At 40.8% G+C, this 17,431-nt stretch overlaps 1 protein-coding gene across 2 annotated transcripts in view; it reads left to right on the plus strand.

Annotated features, from left to right (window-relative positions):
* Nucleotides 1-17,431, plus strand: part of LOC142753072 (putative ATP-dependent RNA helicase DDX60) — a 178,905-nt gene that overhangs the window by 70,854 nt on the left and 90,620 nt on the right. For both annotated transcript variants that reach the window (XM_075860265.1, XM_075860266.1), the window contains exons 14-19: nt 1,002-1,254; nt 7,161-7,327; nt 9,454-9,609; nt 13,184-13,333; nt 14,334-14,453; nt 16,458-16,553. In XM_075860265.1, the coding sequence (XP_075716380.1) occupies nt 1,002-1,254; nt 7,161-7,327; nt 9,454-9,609; nt 13,184-13,333; nt 14,334-14,453; nt 16,458-16,553 (942 nt within the window). The remainder of the gene's footprint in view (nt 1-1,001; nt 1,255-7,160; nt 7,328-9,453; nt 9,610-13,183; nt 13,334-14,333; nt 14,454-16,457; nt 16,554-17,431) is intronic.

A 17,431-nucleotide genomic window follows, 5' to 3' on the forward strand; every position in this document is an offset into this window, starting at 1 on the left:
TGACGCGTCCCTCTTTCGACATCCAGCCCGACCTCCCTGGATGACGCGGCAGTCCATGTGACCGCTGCAGCCTGTGATTGGCCTGTGATTGGCTGCAGCCATCACTTGGACTGAAACGTCATCCCGGGAGGCCGGACTGGAGGAAGAAGCAGGGAGTTCTCAGTAAGTATGAACTTCTATTTTCTTTACAGGTTGATCTATATTGTGATCGGAAGTCACTGTCCATGGTGCTGAAACATTTACTGCCGATCGCTTAACTCTTTCAGCACCCTGGACAGTGACTCTCTCCTGACGTCGCCTAGCAACGCTCCCGTAATTACGGGTGCACACACGTAGTCACCCGTAATTACGGGAGCCCCATTGACTTCTATGGGCCTGCCCGTGCCGTAATAACGGCCCGTGATTACGGGCGTTTTTACGTTAGTGTGCTTCAGTCTGACTATAGACCTAGAAATACATAGGTCCAGCCAGAATGAAGAAATATCATGTTCTTAAAACCAATACGCTACGCCACATAAATTACATCTGCGGATTTCAATGCGGAATTTTGAATCTCCATTGAAGTCAATGAAGAAATTCCGCAATGAGTCCGCAACAAGTCCGCTACACATCCGCAACAGTCAGTGTATGCTGTGGACACCAAATTCCGCACCGCAGCCTATTGTCCGCAGCGGAATTCCAGAGCAATTGAGCCACGTCTGGCCATGCCCTTATTCTTCTGAATAAAAAAAAAAGTTTGCAGTGGGCAAAGCCTCTTTGTGAAATGTACAGGTGGTTTGTACATTGCACAGACTGTGAGGGGGAATTGTGTAGAGTTCAGTGGGCGCCATAGGGAGAGAGGTTGGGGATTTTTTAACAAACATCCTATTGCAAAGTCTTCTTATTATTCAAGAATATGAGGGGTAAATTAAAAAAGTTATATCCGAAAGTACCCCTTTAAGACCACAGAACAGTTTTTACAAGATAATGTAAAATTTATTTAAACATTCCGTCTTTTACAGAAGAAAAAAAAGGATCAAATAATAGAAGATAATCTAAAAAAGAACAAAGCAGAGGAAGAGAAAAGGGAACAGCAACAATGGAAGACTGTGGCTCGATCTTTTGAAAAAGAAATCATGGTAGATTTATTCTCTGGGTTGAAAAAGCTGGAAAATTTAATCATATCTTTCCAGACACCATATATAAAATACCAAGCACGGTTGAGAGCATTAGCACTATGTTTTGAAAAATGGATTGAAGAGTGCAAAATGAAATGTAGGTATTATTATTGCAGCAATTGAAAACAATATACCTTTTTCCAGTCCCCATTTTAATCAGGATGGACTACTACCCTAGTGTGTATTGTTAAATTGTTAAAAGGCTTTTCACAAATTATCAGCTCTTTATCAGCAGTTTCCTTAATTCCCATCTATCTCAATGGAGAGCAACCAGCCTGTTTTAAAAAAAATACGATCAGCAGATGAACGAGCATTTACTCTCTCGTCTACTGATTACTGCCCTGTTTACAATTATCAATTATCGTCAACAAGCATTTTATGAATGTTCATTTGCCCGATAATTGGCCCATGTAAAAGTCCCCAATATCTCCTTACACTCAGGGGTAGAGCTACAGGTAATGTAGAAATAATAGGTTCTTGTGACTGTAGGGACCTAAAGGCTTTTCTGCCACATAAAAACACACTGTAAATGGTATATGATAGATGGGGCGCTGTTACAGATTTTACACTAGGGCTCAGCTGCTTCAAGTTGGACCCATGCTTACACCTATTCAATACTCCTATTCTAACTCCTTACTTACAAACTGTTACCAGGCTAATGCTAAACTGAGCTGTCACGATTATGTGAACCCACGAGGCCACTCCGCCGTAGCGGAGTGGCAGCTGACCAAACAAGTAGTCAATGGAAAGTCTAAGCACAAGAGTACCCATATGAAAGTCCAGACAGACACAAGGTGTAGCAGATGGCTTGGCACAGATGATTTGTGGCACCGATGGTGCTTGGCGTGGCAGCTGATGCTTGGCATGGCAGATGACACAGGACGTGGCAGATGACACCAGATGTGGCAGATGACACTGGACATGGCAGATGACTCCAACACTAGACTTTAGCTCAGGAACAAACACAGTTACTGGATACAGGATACGGGAAGCAAAATACGGGAACCCTGGGAACAGGATACAAATAATGGACCATTTGCTTAACTAACATGGGAAGACAACAACAACGCTCAGGCAAGAAGTGGAAGGGCAGAGCCCTTTTTATAGTCCAGGGTGATCTGAGGATTGGTTAGGGAACATTTTACAGGTGCGCCTCGTGAAACACTGTGGAGCAGTACGGCCACGTATGCTGGCATTTCCGGGGAAGGAGACAACGGCAGGAGCTCAAAGGACTGTGGCTGTTACATAAGTAATGTGATTAATTATAGCCTGGGCTACTCATTTTCTAGTGGTTGCTCTATCTGTCTACAGCCTGCGGTCTGTGAATAGGACATAGACTCTAGTGTATGGCAGACTATAATTCATAAGTAGTAAACCGACTGCAAATTATTATAAAACTGCCTGTATTGCCTGCAGGGCCGGCCCTTGGATAGATGGCACCCTGTGCGAAATGATCTTTCGGCGCCCCACCCCATCATTAAAATAAAATGCCCCATGAAAAAATTATAATGCCCCTTTAGTGCCCCCATACAGTATAATAATAATATTTAATAATATAATATATTACAACCCCTTCAAGAACACAGTATTTTGTCCTCTAATTGTGCCCACAGTATTATGGCATCTGTAGTACCCCTACACAGTATAATGTCCGCTTAGTGACCCCACACAGTATAGTGCCCCCCTGTAGATTTTGCGATACAGCCTCCCTGTAGACAGTGCGATAATTCCCCATCTCCTTTTGTAGATCGTGCCATACAGTCCCCACATCTCCCCCTTGTAGACAGTGCCCCCAAACAAAAACAAAAATTGTACTCACCTAGGCCCCATTCCCTTGACGAACTGAGCTGCTCCATGATGGGACCCTGTAGCCCAGTACAGAGTTTCCCAACCTTTTCGGACTCGATGCAGCACTGTAAAAACAAAATTTCCTCAGGGCCCCCCTACCAAAAATTGTTTTGAGAAAGACAGAAAACGGCTAAGAACAAGCACTTCACTCGTAGGGCATGTTCACACACGTTTTTTGTAAGGCAAAAAAAATCTGCCTCATAATTCCTTCAGCAACTGACAGCATTGTGTGACCTTTTTTTTGTGTTTTTTCTTAAGCTGTTGAAGCGAATGCAATTAATTTCAATTGGAGGTCAGAGGTGGAAACCACTTGAAGACCATCAGCCCCCCACTCACAGTAAAATGACCACCAACCCCCCACTCACAGTAAAATGACCATCAGCCCACCACTCACAGTAAAATGACCATCAGCCCCCCACTCACAGATTCCCCCTGTAGGTAGCGCCACACAGCCCCTTGTGGGTAGCGCCACACAGCCCCCTTGCGGGTAGCACCACGCAGCCCCTTGTAGGTAGCGCCAGACAGCCCCCTTGTAGGTAGCGCCACACAGCCCCTTGTGGGTAACGCCACACAGCCCCCTTGTGGGTAGCACCACATAGCCCCTTGTAGGTAGCTCCACACAGCCCCCTTGTGGGTAGCGCCAGACAGCCCCCTTGTAGGTAGCGCTAAAGCACAGTGGTCCCATTGTTGTTTACAGACAATTTTATTCAGCTTATGGTCGACCAAACGAACATTTATGCCCACCAATTTATTTCTGAACACCCCAACTCCTTTTATGCCCAGCCCAATCGGTGGCAACAAACCAATTGTGCAGAAATGCTAAAATATTGGGGGTTAGTCCTCAACATGGGCCTCACTAAAAAACCCAAAGTGAGATCCCACTGGTCCATGGACATTTTGTATCATTGTCCTCTGTACCGAATTACAATGACCAGACCCTGCTTCGAGGCCCTTCATAAATTTCTGCATTTTAGTGACAACTTCCAATGCCCAATGATCCCAATTTCGACAGACTTTTTAAAATTACGCTCCTCGTTAATATTTTTTCCCAAAATCGACTGTACACTCCCAAAAAAGAAATCTCCATAGATGAGTTCCTGGTGCCCTTCAAGAGCAGGCTGAAGTTTTTCCAATATTTGACCAATTATCGCACCAGGTAAGGCATCAATATGTACAAGCTGTGTGAATCTGAGACCGGATACACACACGCTTTCCGGATTTATGAGGGGTAGGACAATAAAGCCCACAGAATGTCCACCCTACATAACGACCAGTGGGAAGATAGTTTTGGGCCTCCTGCACCCACTGTTTGATCAGGGGTACAACTTGTACTTGGACAACTGGTACACAAGTGTACCTCTGTTCAAATGTCTTCCAGACAAAAAAAAAATTGGCGTGTGGGACGGTACGAAAAAAACAGACGCACCTTCCCAAGACCCTCATCACCGAATCCCTGCAAATTGGCAAAAGCAGGGCATTGCTGTAGGATGGGATCCTGTGCCTCAAATTTAGAGACAAAAAAGATGTATGCATGCTGTCAACTATGCATTATGCTAGCTGCACCCCTGTCCCCACATGTGGATTCACACAATCCACAATGAAGCCGGTGTGCATTCAGGCATATAATAAATTCAGGGGGAGGTTGACCTGAATGATCAGGTTTTAAAACCATATAGTGCCATGAGGAAAAGCAAAATCTGGTACAATAAATTGGCAGTGTACCTTGTCCAGATGGCACTGTATAATGCCTTTTTAATTTTCAGAAAAGCTGGCCATCCGGGTACATACTTAACGTACCAAGAAAAGATTATTACAATTTTTTTACTTAGAGATTAGGGGGGGAAACTTCTGCTGCTTCTTGCCGTATCGTTCCTGGGCAGCACTTTCCAAGTGAAGTGCCTGCCACAGCAAAAAAACGCAGGGCACGAAAAAGGTGCCGTGTCTGCACAAAAGGTACAATATATCAGTGCGACACTTGTCCATCCAAACCCGGACTCTGCATTAAAGACTGCTTCCGCATCTTCCACACCTCCCTGGATTAAAAATTTGATACTTTTAAAACTTTCAAACCCTCCCTTTATCATTCTGGTCTTTTACCCGTTTTTAAAATTGGACACTCTAAAAAATCTTACAACAAAACTAAAAATTCTCATTATACCCCTAGATGAGTACCTAATACTATAACAAATGTGAATGATCGGCACAATTTTTTTAGGCCTATGCTTGTGCCCCAAAATCATCAAGTATAAATAAGGTCTCAAAAGCCTTGTGGTGATCCCTCACTTCCAGGCACTGCTAGGTGTCCAGACAACATAAATAGACCACTTTAGGGGTATTTCTAAACTCAGAAGAAGTAGCCTAATAAATGTTGAGGTGCTTTCCTTCACTTACATGCTCTGTGTCTGAAAAATCTGTCCAATAAATGATGCCAGATTTCCACTAAATTCAGCAAAAAAAACTATGGGATCATAAAAGTGATCACACCACTAGATAAAATCTGCAATTTTCTAAAAGGGGTAACTAATTGCGAGTTTCCACTGTACTGGTACCTTAAGAGCTCTGCAAATGCGACATGGCACCCGAAAACAATTCCAGCAAAATCTGTACTCCAAATGGCGCTCCTACTTTTCTGAGCCCTGCCCCGGGTCCAAACAGCAGTTTATTACCACATATGGGGTATTGCCGTAAAGCAATTGCTTTACAAATGTTGGGGTGCTTTTTCTCTTTTATCCCTTGTAAAAATTAAAAATATCTATGTTTTTTCAGAATAAAAGTAGATTTTAATTTTCACAAACTAATTCCAATAAATTTTGCAAAAAACATGTGAGTTTAAAATGCTAACTATACCCCTAAATAAATTCCTTAAAGGGGGTGTAGCTTCCAAAATGGGATCCCTTTGTTTTGGTACCACAAGACCTCTTCAAACCTGACATGATGCCTAAAATATTTTCTAAAAAAAAAAAGGAGGTCCCAAAATCCACTAGGTGCGACTTTGCTTCTGAGGCCTGTGCTTCAGTCCATTAGAACACTGGGGCCACATGTGGGATATTTCTAAAAAAAACTGCAGAATTTGGGAAATAAATATTGAGTTGCATTTCTCGGGTAAAACCTTCTGTGGTACAAAAATAAAGATATTACAAATTAATTTTGGCAAAAAAAATGAAATCTGTAAATTCCATCTCTTATTTGCTTCAATTCCTGTGAAATGCCTGAAGATTTAAGAAACTTTCTGAATGCTCCTTTGAATACTTTGAGGGGTGCAGGTTTTAAAATGGGGAGATTTATGGGGACTTTTTAATATATAAGGTCCTCAAAGCCACTTCAGAACTGAACAGGTCCATAAAAAAATAAGTTTTGTAAATTTTCTTGAAAATGTGAGAAACTGCTGCAAAAGTTAAAGAAAAATTAAAGCATGTTCAAAAAACTATGCCAACTTAAAGTAGACATATTGGAAATGTTAACTAGTAACTATTTTGTGTGTTATTACTATCTGTTTTACAAGTGCATACATTTAAATTTAGAAAAATGCTAATTTTTGCACACTTTCTTTAAATTTTGGTGTTTTTCACAAATAAATACTGAATTTTTCCACTAACATAAAGTACAATATGTCACGACAAAACACTCTCAAAATCTCTTGGATAGGTAAAAGCATTCCAGAGTTATTACAACATAAAGTAACACGTCAGATTTGAAAAAAAATCGTCTGTGTCTACAAGGCTGTGTCCTTAAGGGGTTAATGGGCACATTCATTCATGGGACAACCCTTTTAAATTAAAAAAGAAGATGCACTTTAATTTGTTAGGTTGTACAGACTATTCACCCCCACATATGATAACATGGAGACATTTGCTCAAAGGGGCTACTAGAGTGCTGTCACCTAGCACCGTATGGGCATAAACATGACATTCTCATAAAGGTAGGTTTATTTGATGTCTAAGATACCAAAAATGGTTAACCATGACTCATAGAACATCCCTCTTACTGCACTTCTCAACTGTCTAGTTCCGATGAACACACTTCTTAGTCATCTTATAGATATTAAATAGTTTTTAATTCTCCAATTTGCATCTCAAAATACACACCAAAGAGACAATGTTTATATATTCACCATTTTTTGGATTTCTATTTTGTTGTTATTTTTATATATTTCAGCTCAAGTTCAAAGAGACATACAAATTGTTGTGGAAATAATGAAAAGAATTCAAGCAGTCATGAGCCATCACCAGGATATATTACAAAAGGATGATCAACGCCAAATAGCTACTTATCTAAGTAAACTTGGTTTTGAGAGCCTGGCCTGTCTATTGAGGTCAACCAAGGTATGCATTAGTCTATTATATAAACCCAAACAAGCAACATATTGTACTTACAATACAGTGGTGGATATTTCAGAAAGAAATACAGAAAATAATAGCTTTTGCCAGCAGAAGTTACATTCCAGCTATATAATAATATAGCCAGGATATATAATCACCAGTTCACTGGGCATTGTACATGAATAAAGTTTACGCTTTACGCATCATCTGTAAGGAGTCAGTTTTTTCACTATACAAAACATTTTGGAGAGTGTAAGATTTAGAATTGTGGCAGGAGAGTCTAGTAGTGTCATGGGTTTAATTGCCCACCACAGCGACAAATGGATGAAGTGTCCATTTTCTTCAATGTAACCCTGGACTTCCTGTGATAATTCTGGTACCCCCCCTGCCCACAAACCTAAACATAGTTGTAGTAAATTGACGGCCCCATGCACACGAACGTATTTTTTCCTGTCCGTAAATACTGGCGTAAATACGGGTCCTTAGTAACACGTATTCGACCCGTATTGCCGCCAGTATTTACGGACCCGTGCCTGTAAATACGGGTCCGGTGTCACCAGTATTCCACCCATATTTACGGCCAAGTTTTCGCTGCAAAATTGCACTGAACTAATCGGCAGCCCCTTCTCTCTATCAGTGCAGGATAGAGAGAAGGGACAGCCCTTTCCGCAGTAAAAGTAAAAGAAATTCATACTTATCCGGCCGTTGTCTTGGTGACGCGTCCCTCTTTCGACATCCAGCCCAACCTCCCTGGATGACGCGTCAGTCTATGTGACAGCTGCAGCCTGTGATTGGCTGCAGCGGTCACATGGGCTGTAACGTCATCCCAGGAGGCCGGACTGGAGGAAGAAGCAGGGAGTTCTGGGTAAGTATGAACGTCTTTTTTTTTTTTACAGGTTGATCTATATTGTGATCGGTAGTCACTGTCCCGGGTGCTGAAAGAGTTACTGCCGATCAGTTTTCCCTTCCAGCACCATGGACAGTGACTATCCCCTGACGTCGTAATTAGGGACTCCTAGCATCGTACATAACTATGATGCTAGGAGCCCGGATCCCTGCAGTGTGTTCGGTCCGGGACTTGCGGCCGAAATACGGTCCGTCCATTACGGACGTAATATGCTCGTGTGAATTCAGCCTTAGTGTGTCTGGACAGATCACATATCAACCATATGAATTAGAAATTATTTCTGTGAGTGACAAGAGAATGTAGACATTGTAGAAACAGTACCACTTGTTCATCCGACTGTACACAATCTATGTAAAGCCAAATACTCCATGCTTGAGGGAACCAAAATACCCAGAGAAAATACATACTTACCCAAAAAAGAACATAATCAGATCCCCATGGCTGCACTCTGAAAAGCAACAAAGTAATGTATGAGATTCAGCACAATATAATAATTGATGAGATTCAGCACAATATAATAATTGATGAGAACAATAATGCATCATGTATGATAGTTGAGTGTGATAGTCTATGGTGATTGTAATTAGGCTCCATTCACATATGTATTGGAAGAAGCATGCAGAGCTATTCTTGCCAACAAAATTACAGACACTATGCTGGCTGGAACCCTGGTGGATCTCATTGTAAGACAATGAAGTCCCTTGGGAAACATTGGTATTTGTCGCACAAGGTATCTGGCAGTGCGCCATGAAAACATGTTGTAAACTGAAGACACAATGCAGATGTGAACAAACCTTACATGATGAATACATTTAAGGGTATGTGCACACACACTAATTACGTCCGTAATTGACGGACGTATTTCGGCCGCAAGTCCCGGACCGAACTCAGTGCAGGGAGCCGGGCTCCTAGCATCATAGTTATGTACGATGCTAGGAGTCCCTGCCTCGCTGCAGGACAACTGTCACGTACTGAAAACATGATTACAGTACGGGACAGTTGTCCTGCAGCGAGGCAGGGACTCCTAGCATTGTACATAACTATGATGCTAGGAGCCCGGCTCCCTGCACTGTGTTCGGTCCGGAACTTGCGGCCGAAATACGTCCGTATATTACGGACGTAATTAGTGTGTGTGCACATACCCTTAATGCAGTAAAAATGTTTATATCAAAACTGTAAAACAAAGGAAAAATTGGAAATAAACATAAATATGTCTTAATAGTTGCCTGGCCAAATGGAAGAGAGGACAGAAAGTAGATATGCAGTTGGAGTTGGTTCAGTTCGTTTCCAACTACAGTATATGGGACCACATTTGCTAAGGGATGAAAGAAGTGATCCAGATCCAAGAGTGCAGCACTTCATTCCAGACACATGGCAGGTAATAAACCCAAATTTAAATAGGCACATGCTGCATGTTCTTTTTTTTAACTTGCATTTGTATTGAAATTTTGCAACGAAGCATAGGGCAACATCGGAAGAATAGATAAATCACAAATAGCTGCAAACAGGCCAGAACTTAAGCCTACATATTGATAGCATAGAGATCTTTGTAGCAATGCGAATTGAGAAGAAATCGGAACAATTGACTAAAGCAGGTTAGTGATCTATAACATAGTAATACAAGCTTACTCTGCCATCGCTCGACTATAAGCAGATAATGGGGGGGGGGGGGTATCACACAGGATCAAGGTACTATATAGCATAAAGCTGGACATAAAAGGGCGGACCAGGTGTCACGTAGGGGACCACTGAGAGCTGCGGTCAACTCCACAGGAGAAAGTTGAGAAGGGAAAGAGGAGTTGGAGGGGAAAGACCAAGGGTCCACCAACCCTCAACCCATGCCATTGACTAGTAAGGATGACAACTCCACTTAGGGGCGTAAAGAGCAGGTCCAGCAAAAGGGGTATTGCTGACATAGGGGATTATAAATTGTTGGGAGATTCTCTACCTCCAGGAGTATGGCCGTCAGTTTCTCATTAGTCATGTACCAAGAGATGACTTCTTTCATGACATTGCAATCATTTGTTTCACAGCCAAAAGACAGAAGTCTGGGGAATATTATGGATTTTCTTATTCAGGAGGGCCTCCCGGGAGTTTTTAACTAATTTTAAAAGGTGAGGGTCAGGATAAGGAAATATGCCCGCACCCAAAGCCTTGACACTCTAAGACATTGCCACCATATATGAAACATATACCTTGGTTTCCGGCATCCTCTAAAGCAGCATCGAGAGCACCCTGGGACAGCCCTAGTTATATGGGCAGGAGTTAAGTACCACCTTGTGAGGACCTTGACATTGGTTTCAAGCTTTAGAGTCTTCAACAGCCCTCTGGTGCTGGAAAACCATATTTGCGACCACTTGGCTTCAGATAATTCCACGCACAATTCTGTATTTCAATTATGTACATACGGCCGTTGGTGGCTAGACTGAGCTTGGGAAAGGCAAGCATATAGTAGTGAGATAGTACCAGGGCAGTGAGGGCTTTGATGACAACATTTCTTAAATTGAGTTAGCGCAAGAGGGGTAGGACCATTCTTGAGCAAGTAGGAAATCTTCAAATATTGGAACAGTTCTCCACTTCGCAGGGAAAATTTCCTGTAAAACAGGAAAGGGCTTGATTCCTGATATAGTGAGGAAATAATGGCCTTTCATTAATCCTGCTATATAACAAACTTGGAACAGATTAGGCGACTCGAGTCCAGGGGGAAATAGTGCTCTTTCACAAAGTGAAGAAAGTGGTAGGATCTGAGAAATCAATTTAGCTGAGTACTTGACTGAGTGACAAATTTGCAAAATGTGAGTCAGGTAGGGGTTGGTAATGAAAGACCACTGAGAGGGAGGAAGCCATAAGATCCCATCTAATGAGATTGGATGGCATTCAGTTGCTTCTAGTGCAATCCATAGGGGTGACACTGCAATAGCATAATAAAGAGCATCCTGCCATAAAAATTTGTTGATCAACTGGTATAATTGAAGGTAATGACCTGGAACAGGTCCTGGGAGCACGCGAAAAAGATAGAGCTGTTTAGGTAAAAACACTATTTTTGCACCATAAAATTTCATATTTGCCCCAATATTCCAGCACAGTTCTAAATGGTCACATTAATGGGGGGTAGTCATACTAATAGAGCGCACATCATTAATGAACGCAAATTCACAGATAATCCAGCTTGCTCAACACCAACTGAAAGGGGAAATTTTATTTTGGGGTAGCGAGATATGACGAGTTGAGTGAGAGGAGTAAGATATTTAGTGTATTGGCATGGTTAACTACTAAATTTAAGATTAACCCAAAGCTGGACAAGATGCGTAAAAGGTTGGGTGGGATGGTGAATGGAGATGTGATGCTCAGCAAGATATCATCGGCAAACAGACATAATTTGTGTTCTACGAAAGCTATTTCAATGCCTTGAATATTGGGATCTTGGCAAAGATGAATCACGAGCAAGAATAAATAGCAAGGGCGAAAGAGGGCAGGCCTGGTGGGCGTCTCGGTAGATGAAGAAGAGGTCAGAGGAGAACCCATTGTATCTTACAAAGGCCTTCGGAGTAATATAGAGGGTTTTAAGACAAGTGATAAAATAGTAGGGTAAACCCCACTGGTCCAGTGCTGCAAAGGGACTGTATCAAACACCTTTCTGATATCAAGGGAAAGGAACATAGCCTCAATGCCTCTGCATTTGCAGTAATGTAACAGGTGGGAGACTCGTCGTATATTTTTAGATCTCTGTGTATTAAGGTACCTAAACAAGGACGAGGGTCTTAGCTAGCAATTTAATGTCTATTTTCTTAGGAAATTGGGAGATAGTTGGAACGCAAATGGTCGGTTTAAGGTTTTGAAATCATAAAGTAGATGGAGTGATAGGGGTGAAGTTGGGCATATTACCGTTCCTACAAGAGTTTAAGAATATAGAAAGAGGCGTACCCCAAACAGAGAAATATTTATTATAATAATGGCCTAGCCATTTCAGCATTTTAACGTCAGCCTCTAATTCTTCAGGGTACAATGCTGCATTCTCTTTATACTATATTCACACCTTTTTTTTTTGTGGTTTTGCCACTATTATGAAATTGCTGTAGAAAACATGGCAGGCAGGATCGCAGAATTTTTTTTTAAACCTGATATACACTCTTGTACATTTTACAGGATCGGAGGCTCATATTTGTGATAAACATGTAACTGATGCCATAATATCATGAAAGAAAGTCTCATGTAAGATGGAGCAATTGGTCAGGAAGGACACATCTGGGAATTGTGTCTCTCGTTGCATACAGTAGCTCTCGATGTCTGCATTTCCTACTTAATAGACTAATTGAGTTACATTTACAGTTATGCAAAAAACCCCATGTAACATTTTTATTTTTTAACATATGTGGACATATCAATATTTGACAGTATATACGGATTAAGGTGATGTAATTAAACAAATAAAAAAATATATATAAAAAATTGACTTGCAATAATTTATTAAATACAAAATGTACAGATCAGGTACACAGGAGTTTAACAAAAGTAAACAGGATCTTGGAGGAACTTGTCCTAATAAAACCTCAGGGTTCACACAAGGGTTTTTTGGTGTGTTTTAAAGCAAATTCTAAAGACACATGTAATTCTAGGCCTCATGCCCACTTCAGTTTTTTTTGTCAGGGTGCTATCAGTTATTTTAATGGATAGCACCCTGACACATTCATGTCAATGGGGCCATGCGGCCGTTCCGTCAAAAGTAGGGCAGGTCCTACTCCTGCCCATTTTTGATGGAACAGTCTCGGCCTTTTCATTGAATTTGGTCTGTGAAACAACGGGCTGCACACGGAAACCAACCGTGTGCGGCCCGTGTTTGACAGAACCGTACAACGGCTGACGGAAGTGTGCATGAAGCCTAAGCTTTTTTTTTTTATGGCATATCTATCATGCTATTGATAAATAATACTGAATTTGTTTGTCTACTCTAGAGAGAACTTCTTGATGCTGTTGACAAAAATGAATCTGCAGTAATAGTGGCTCCAACATCTTCAGGAAAAACATATGCATCTTATTATTGCATGGAGAAAGTTTTGACACAAAGCAATGAAGCAGTTGTGGTTTACGTTGCTCCTACTAAGGTAAAACTAGAGGTCTTGTGCAGAAGTGTTGTAAAGCAGCGCTTGTATCCACCAACAAAACACAAAACTAAACACCATATTTATCAGGCCCCCTAACACACCACTTTTTCTAACACTTATGAAGTACTGAAAAATATGGGGTAGGTCTTGCAATTTGCATTCAGTGCAGTTTATCTACCAAAAATGGCCACCAATTTTCTGCACAGGTACAACCTGGCGTTGCTCAGTGCCTAAACAGCATGTTGGTGAATATAGAGCACATGTCCCTAAGGTTACATACAGCTTGCCAGTGCACCTGTTAGTAAATATTCCCCATTATCTTTTGTTATTCGCTTTATGCCAGTTCTGAACATGAAACAGATTATAATTTCTTATAGAATTAAAAAAAATGTTTAAACATTGTTGAGGCCTAGTTCACACAGTTTTTGGGTGCTGATTTTGATGTGGAAACTGAGTCGGAATGAGTGCCAAAAAAAACCTCCCCAAGTCTCCCTGCATTGATTTCAATGGGAGATAGAGGTAGGTTTTTTTTCTGGCCGGTTTTTGACCACTCGTGGAAAAAAAGAAATGTTGAACCTTATTTTGGAGCAGTGTCTGCCTCGAAACCTCCATTGAAATGAATGAGAGGCTGGAAACCAAACGCTCCATTCGTTTGAAGCGTTTTGTTTTTTTTTACCAAAAACCACCCATGTTTTTTACATTTGATTAATAAAAAAATCGCCTGAGATAAACCATGTCAAAAATGAATAAAACAATGTGTAAAAAAAAACCGTGAAGAAATGCTTGCATTGCAAAACCTGCCTCAAAAATAGTGAAGGAATTTTGAGGAAGATATTTCTGCTTGACAAAAATCTTTGTGTGAACTTGGCCTAATGCTAAATTCTGGAACGTTGTATTATTATTATTATTATTATTATTATTGTAAAGGTTACAAATGCCAGTTATAAAAGTTTCATATAGAATGCAATTTACCTTTATGCAATACATTTGTCCCATATAGGCTCTTGTGAACCAAGTTGTAGCTACTGTTATGAGTCAGTTCAATAAACAATTACCAAATGGAATGGCATTGTGTGGGGTTTTCACCCGCGATTATCGCACTGATGCTTTAAACAGCCAGGTACGTATTATTTCTTTTTATTTATAAACGTGAATATACAATGTGTAGAAGATGAGTCTATTCATATTTTTGGAGTTCATTTCTCCTGGTTACAGTAGTATAATATCATGGGTGTAGCTATAAGAGATGCAAAGATAGCCGTCGTGTCTTTGGAGGCTCAATATGGCTCCTCTGCCACATAAAAATATACTGCACCGATATTATAAATGTCACATGGAAGGTGACTGTTACAGATTTTGCATTGGGGCCCAGGAGCTTCAAATTATGCCTTTGTATAACATTGTTAACCCCTTCCCAACATTTGACGTATCCATACGCCAATGTCAGGTAGGGAAAGTATGGAACGGGCTCATGGGTGTCGGCTGTATGTTTAACTCGTTAAATGCCGCGGTCAATAGCAACCGTGGCGTTTAAATCGTTAGAAAGAGGGGGCGACCCCCTCTAACAGCTCATCGCACCCCCACAATGCTATTGGGTGGCGATAGTTGCTATGGCTGCCTGGTGGCCTACTGAAGGCTCCCAGGTCCGCCATCTTTGTGCTCCTATTAAGCGCTGCAGGGCTTAATGGAAGCCTGTCAGAATCACGATGTACTGCAATACATTAGTATTGCAGCATATTGTGCAAGCGATCTAACTATCGCTGGTTGAAGTCCCCTAGGGGGACTAGTAAAAAAATAAAAAATTAGTAAAATAAAGTTGTTTTTTTTATGTAAAAACAAAAAAAATATTAAAAGTAAAAAAAAAAAACATTTTCCCCCTAGAGCAAACATAATTGGTATCGCCGCGTCCGTAAAAGTCTGAACTATTACAATATATCATTATTTAAACCGCACGTTGAACGCCATAAAAATAAAATAAAAATGTGAACGCCAGAATCACTCTTTTTTGGTCACCTCATCTCCCACAAATTTTTTTATAAAAAGTGATCAAAGCGTCGCATGTACCCCAAAATGGTATTATTAAAAACGACAGCTTATCCTGCAAAAAATAAGCCCTCATACCACTTAATAGACGGAAAAATAAAAACTTATGGCTCTCGGAATTTGGTGACACAAAATAAATTTTATTTTTTACACTTGTAAAAGTAGTAAAATATAGAAAAAACTATATATATTTGGTATCGCCGTAATTGTATTGACCCACAGAATAAAGTTAACATGTTATTTTAATTGTACAGTGAATTCTGTAAAAACGAAGCGCCAAAAACAATGAAGGAATCGTTGTTTTTTTCCCTTTTCCTAGTACATTATATGGCACAATAAATGGTGCTAGGAAAAACTACAACTCGTCCCTCAAAAATCAAGCCCTCATAGGATTATATAGACGGAAAAATAAAAAAGTTATGTCTTTTGGAAGGTGGGGAGGAAAAAACGAAGATGAAAAATGGCTGTGGGGTGAAGGGGTTAATAGAGGCCATGCCATTGCTATGAGACTTGTCTGGGGTTAAGGTTTAGGGAACAGAATATAGTATAACACTACAGAATAAAATGTTACATTTATAGCAATTATCTTTTTTTCTGATTCCTGCTAAATGGCAAATAAAGTATAAGTCTGACGCGCATGTTATACTGGGAAAAATCTCAATCTCTATTTCTTAGGGCTTATTCACACGAACGTATAATACGTACGGACCTATGTTACGGAATGGGGCCGTTGAGACTATCAGTGAATTTCACGCAGCGTATGTGCGCTGCGTGAAACTCATGACATGTCCTATATTTGCCTGTGTTTCGTGCTGCACGCACCCATTGAAGACAATGGGTGCGTGCAAATCGCGCCCGGTACACGGAAGCACTTCCGGGTGCCGCGCGTGATTCGCGCAACAGCAGTAAAAACAATGAATGAAAACAGAAAAGCACCACGTACTTTTCTGTTTGTAAACATAAAACCAGAGTGTCATCGCGCTCAAAATGGACACGCTCGTATGAATCCGGCCTTATAGGTATAAGCCTATAGGATCAAGTCCTGTTTTTGATTTCTGTGTTGTTCACTGTTTCATAACAGGTGCTGGTCACTGTGCCACAGTGTTTTGAAATTCTTTTATTAAGTCCACATCGACAAGAATGGGTGAAAAAAATAAAATATGTAATATTTGATGAGGTATGTAGTATTTTATCTATAACAAAGTTTTTTTGTATATAAACAATGCAGATAAAAATATACAATAGTTCTTAAAAAAAATCTGAAAAAAATATGTCCACCAATGTAACCAATTTAGTTTGTTTTGTTCCAATGTATCTAAAATAAAAATAAAGCAACTTTACCACAGTCTGAAAACCTGCTAATGTATTGTGTCTGCAGCTCCTATGCAAAATCAGGTATTTCTGCAGTAACCTATTACAAATAGAACCTATTACAAAAAGAGTCCACCAAGTTAGGGCACGTTCAGATGTGGCGGAATTGCTGTTGAATTCCGCTGCGGACAGTCCGCAGTGGAATTCTGCAGCAGCCGTTTTTTACATTTCTTTCTATACATTTTTAGGAAAGTTAGTTCAGACGTTGCAGAAAATAACTGTGCGGAAATTAGGCTGCGGTGCAGATTTTTCCCTCCGCAGCATGCTCATGACGTTGCGGAGAAGAAGCAGAATTTCACTGCAGATTTCAGCCTTTGCAATGCAAAAACTGAAATCTGTGGCAAGTCCGCTGCAACATCTGAATTACCTGTCAAATATGCAAATGTTGCTGCAGATTTGTTGTGTAATTGCCCCAAATCTGCACCAACATTTGCAGTGGAAAAATTCCGCCACGTCTGAACATGCCCTTAGGGCTTGTCCACACACAACAAAATTGCTGCAGACAATTTCTGCAGCATTTCTGTTGAAAGAAGCAGACTTTCCGCTCCGGAACAAATGCATAATTTTTCTGCGTTTTTTACTGCAGAAAATGGTGCGTATTTTGGTGCGTTCTTCTCAATGCTGGGAAATGGTGACATCTCCTCTGAAAAAAAGCAGCAATTCAGTCCACTTTCCGCAGCAGGA

The sequence above is a fragment of the Rhinoderma darwinii genome, chromosome 1 (genome assembly GCF_050947455.1).
Source record: "Rhinoderma darwinii isolate aRhiDar2 chromosome 1, aRhiDar2.hap1, whole genome shotgun sequence".
Lineage (NCBI taxonomy): Eukaryota > Metazoa > Chordata > Amphibia > Anura > Rhinodermatidae > Rhinoderma > Rhinoderma darwinii.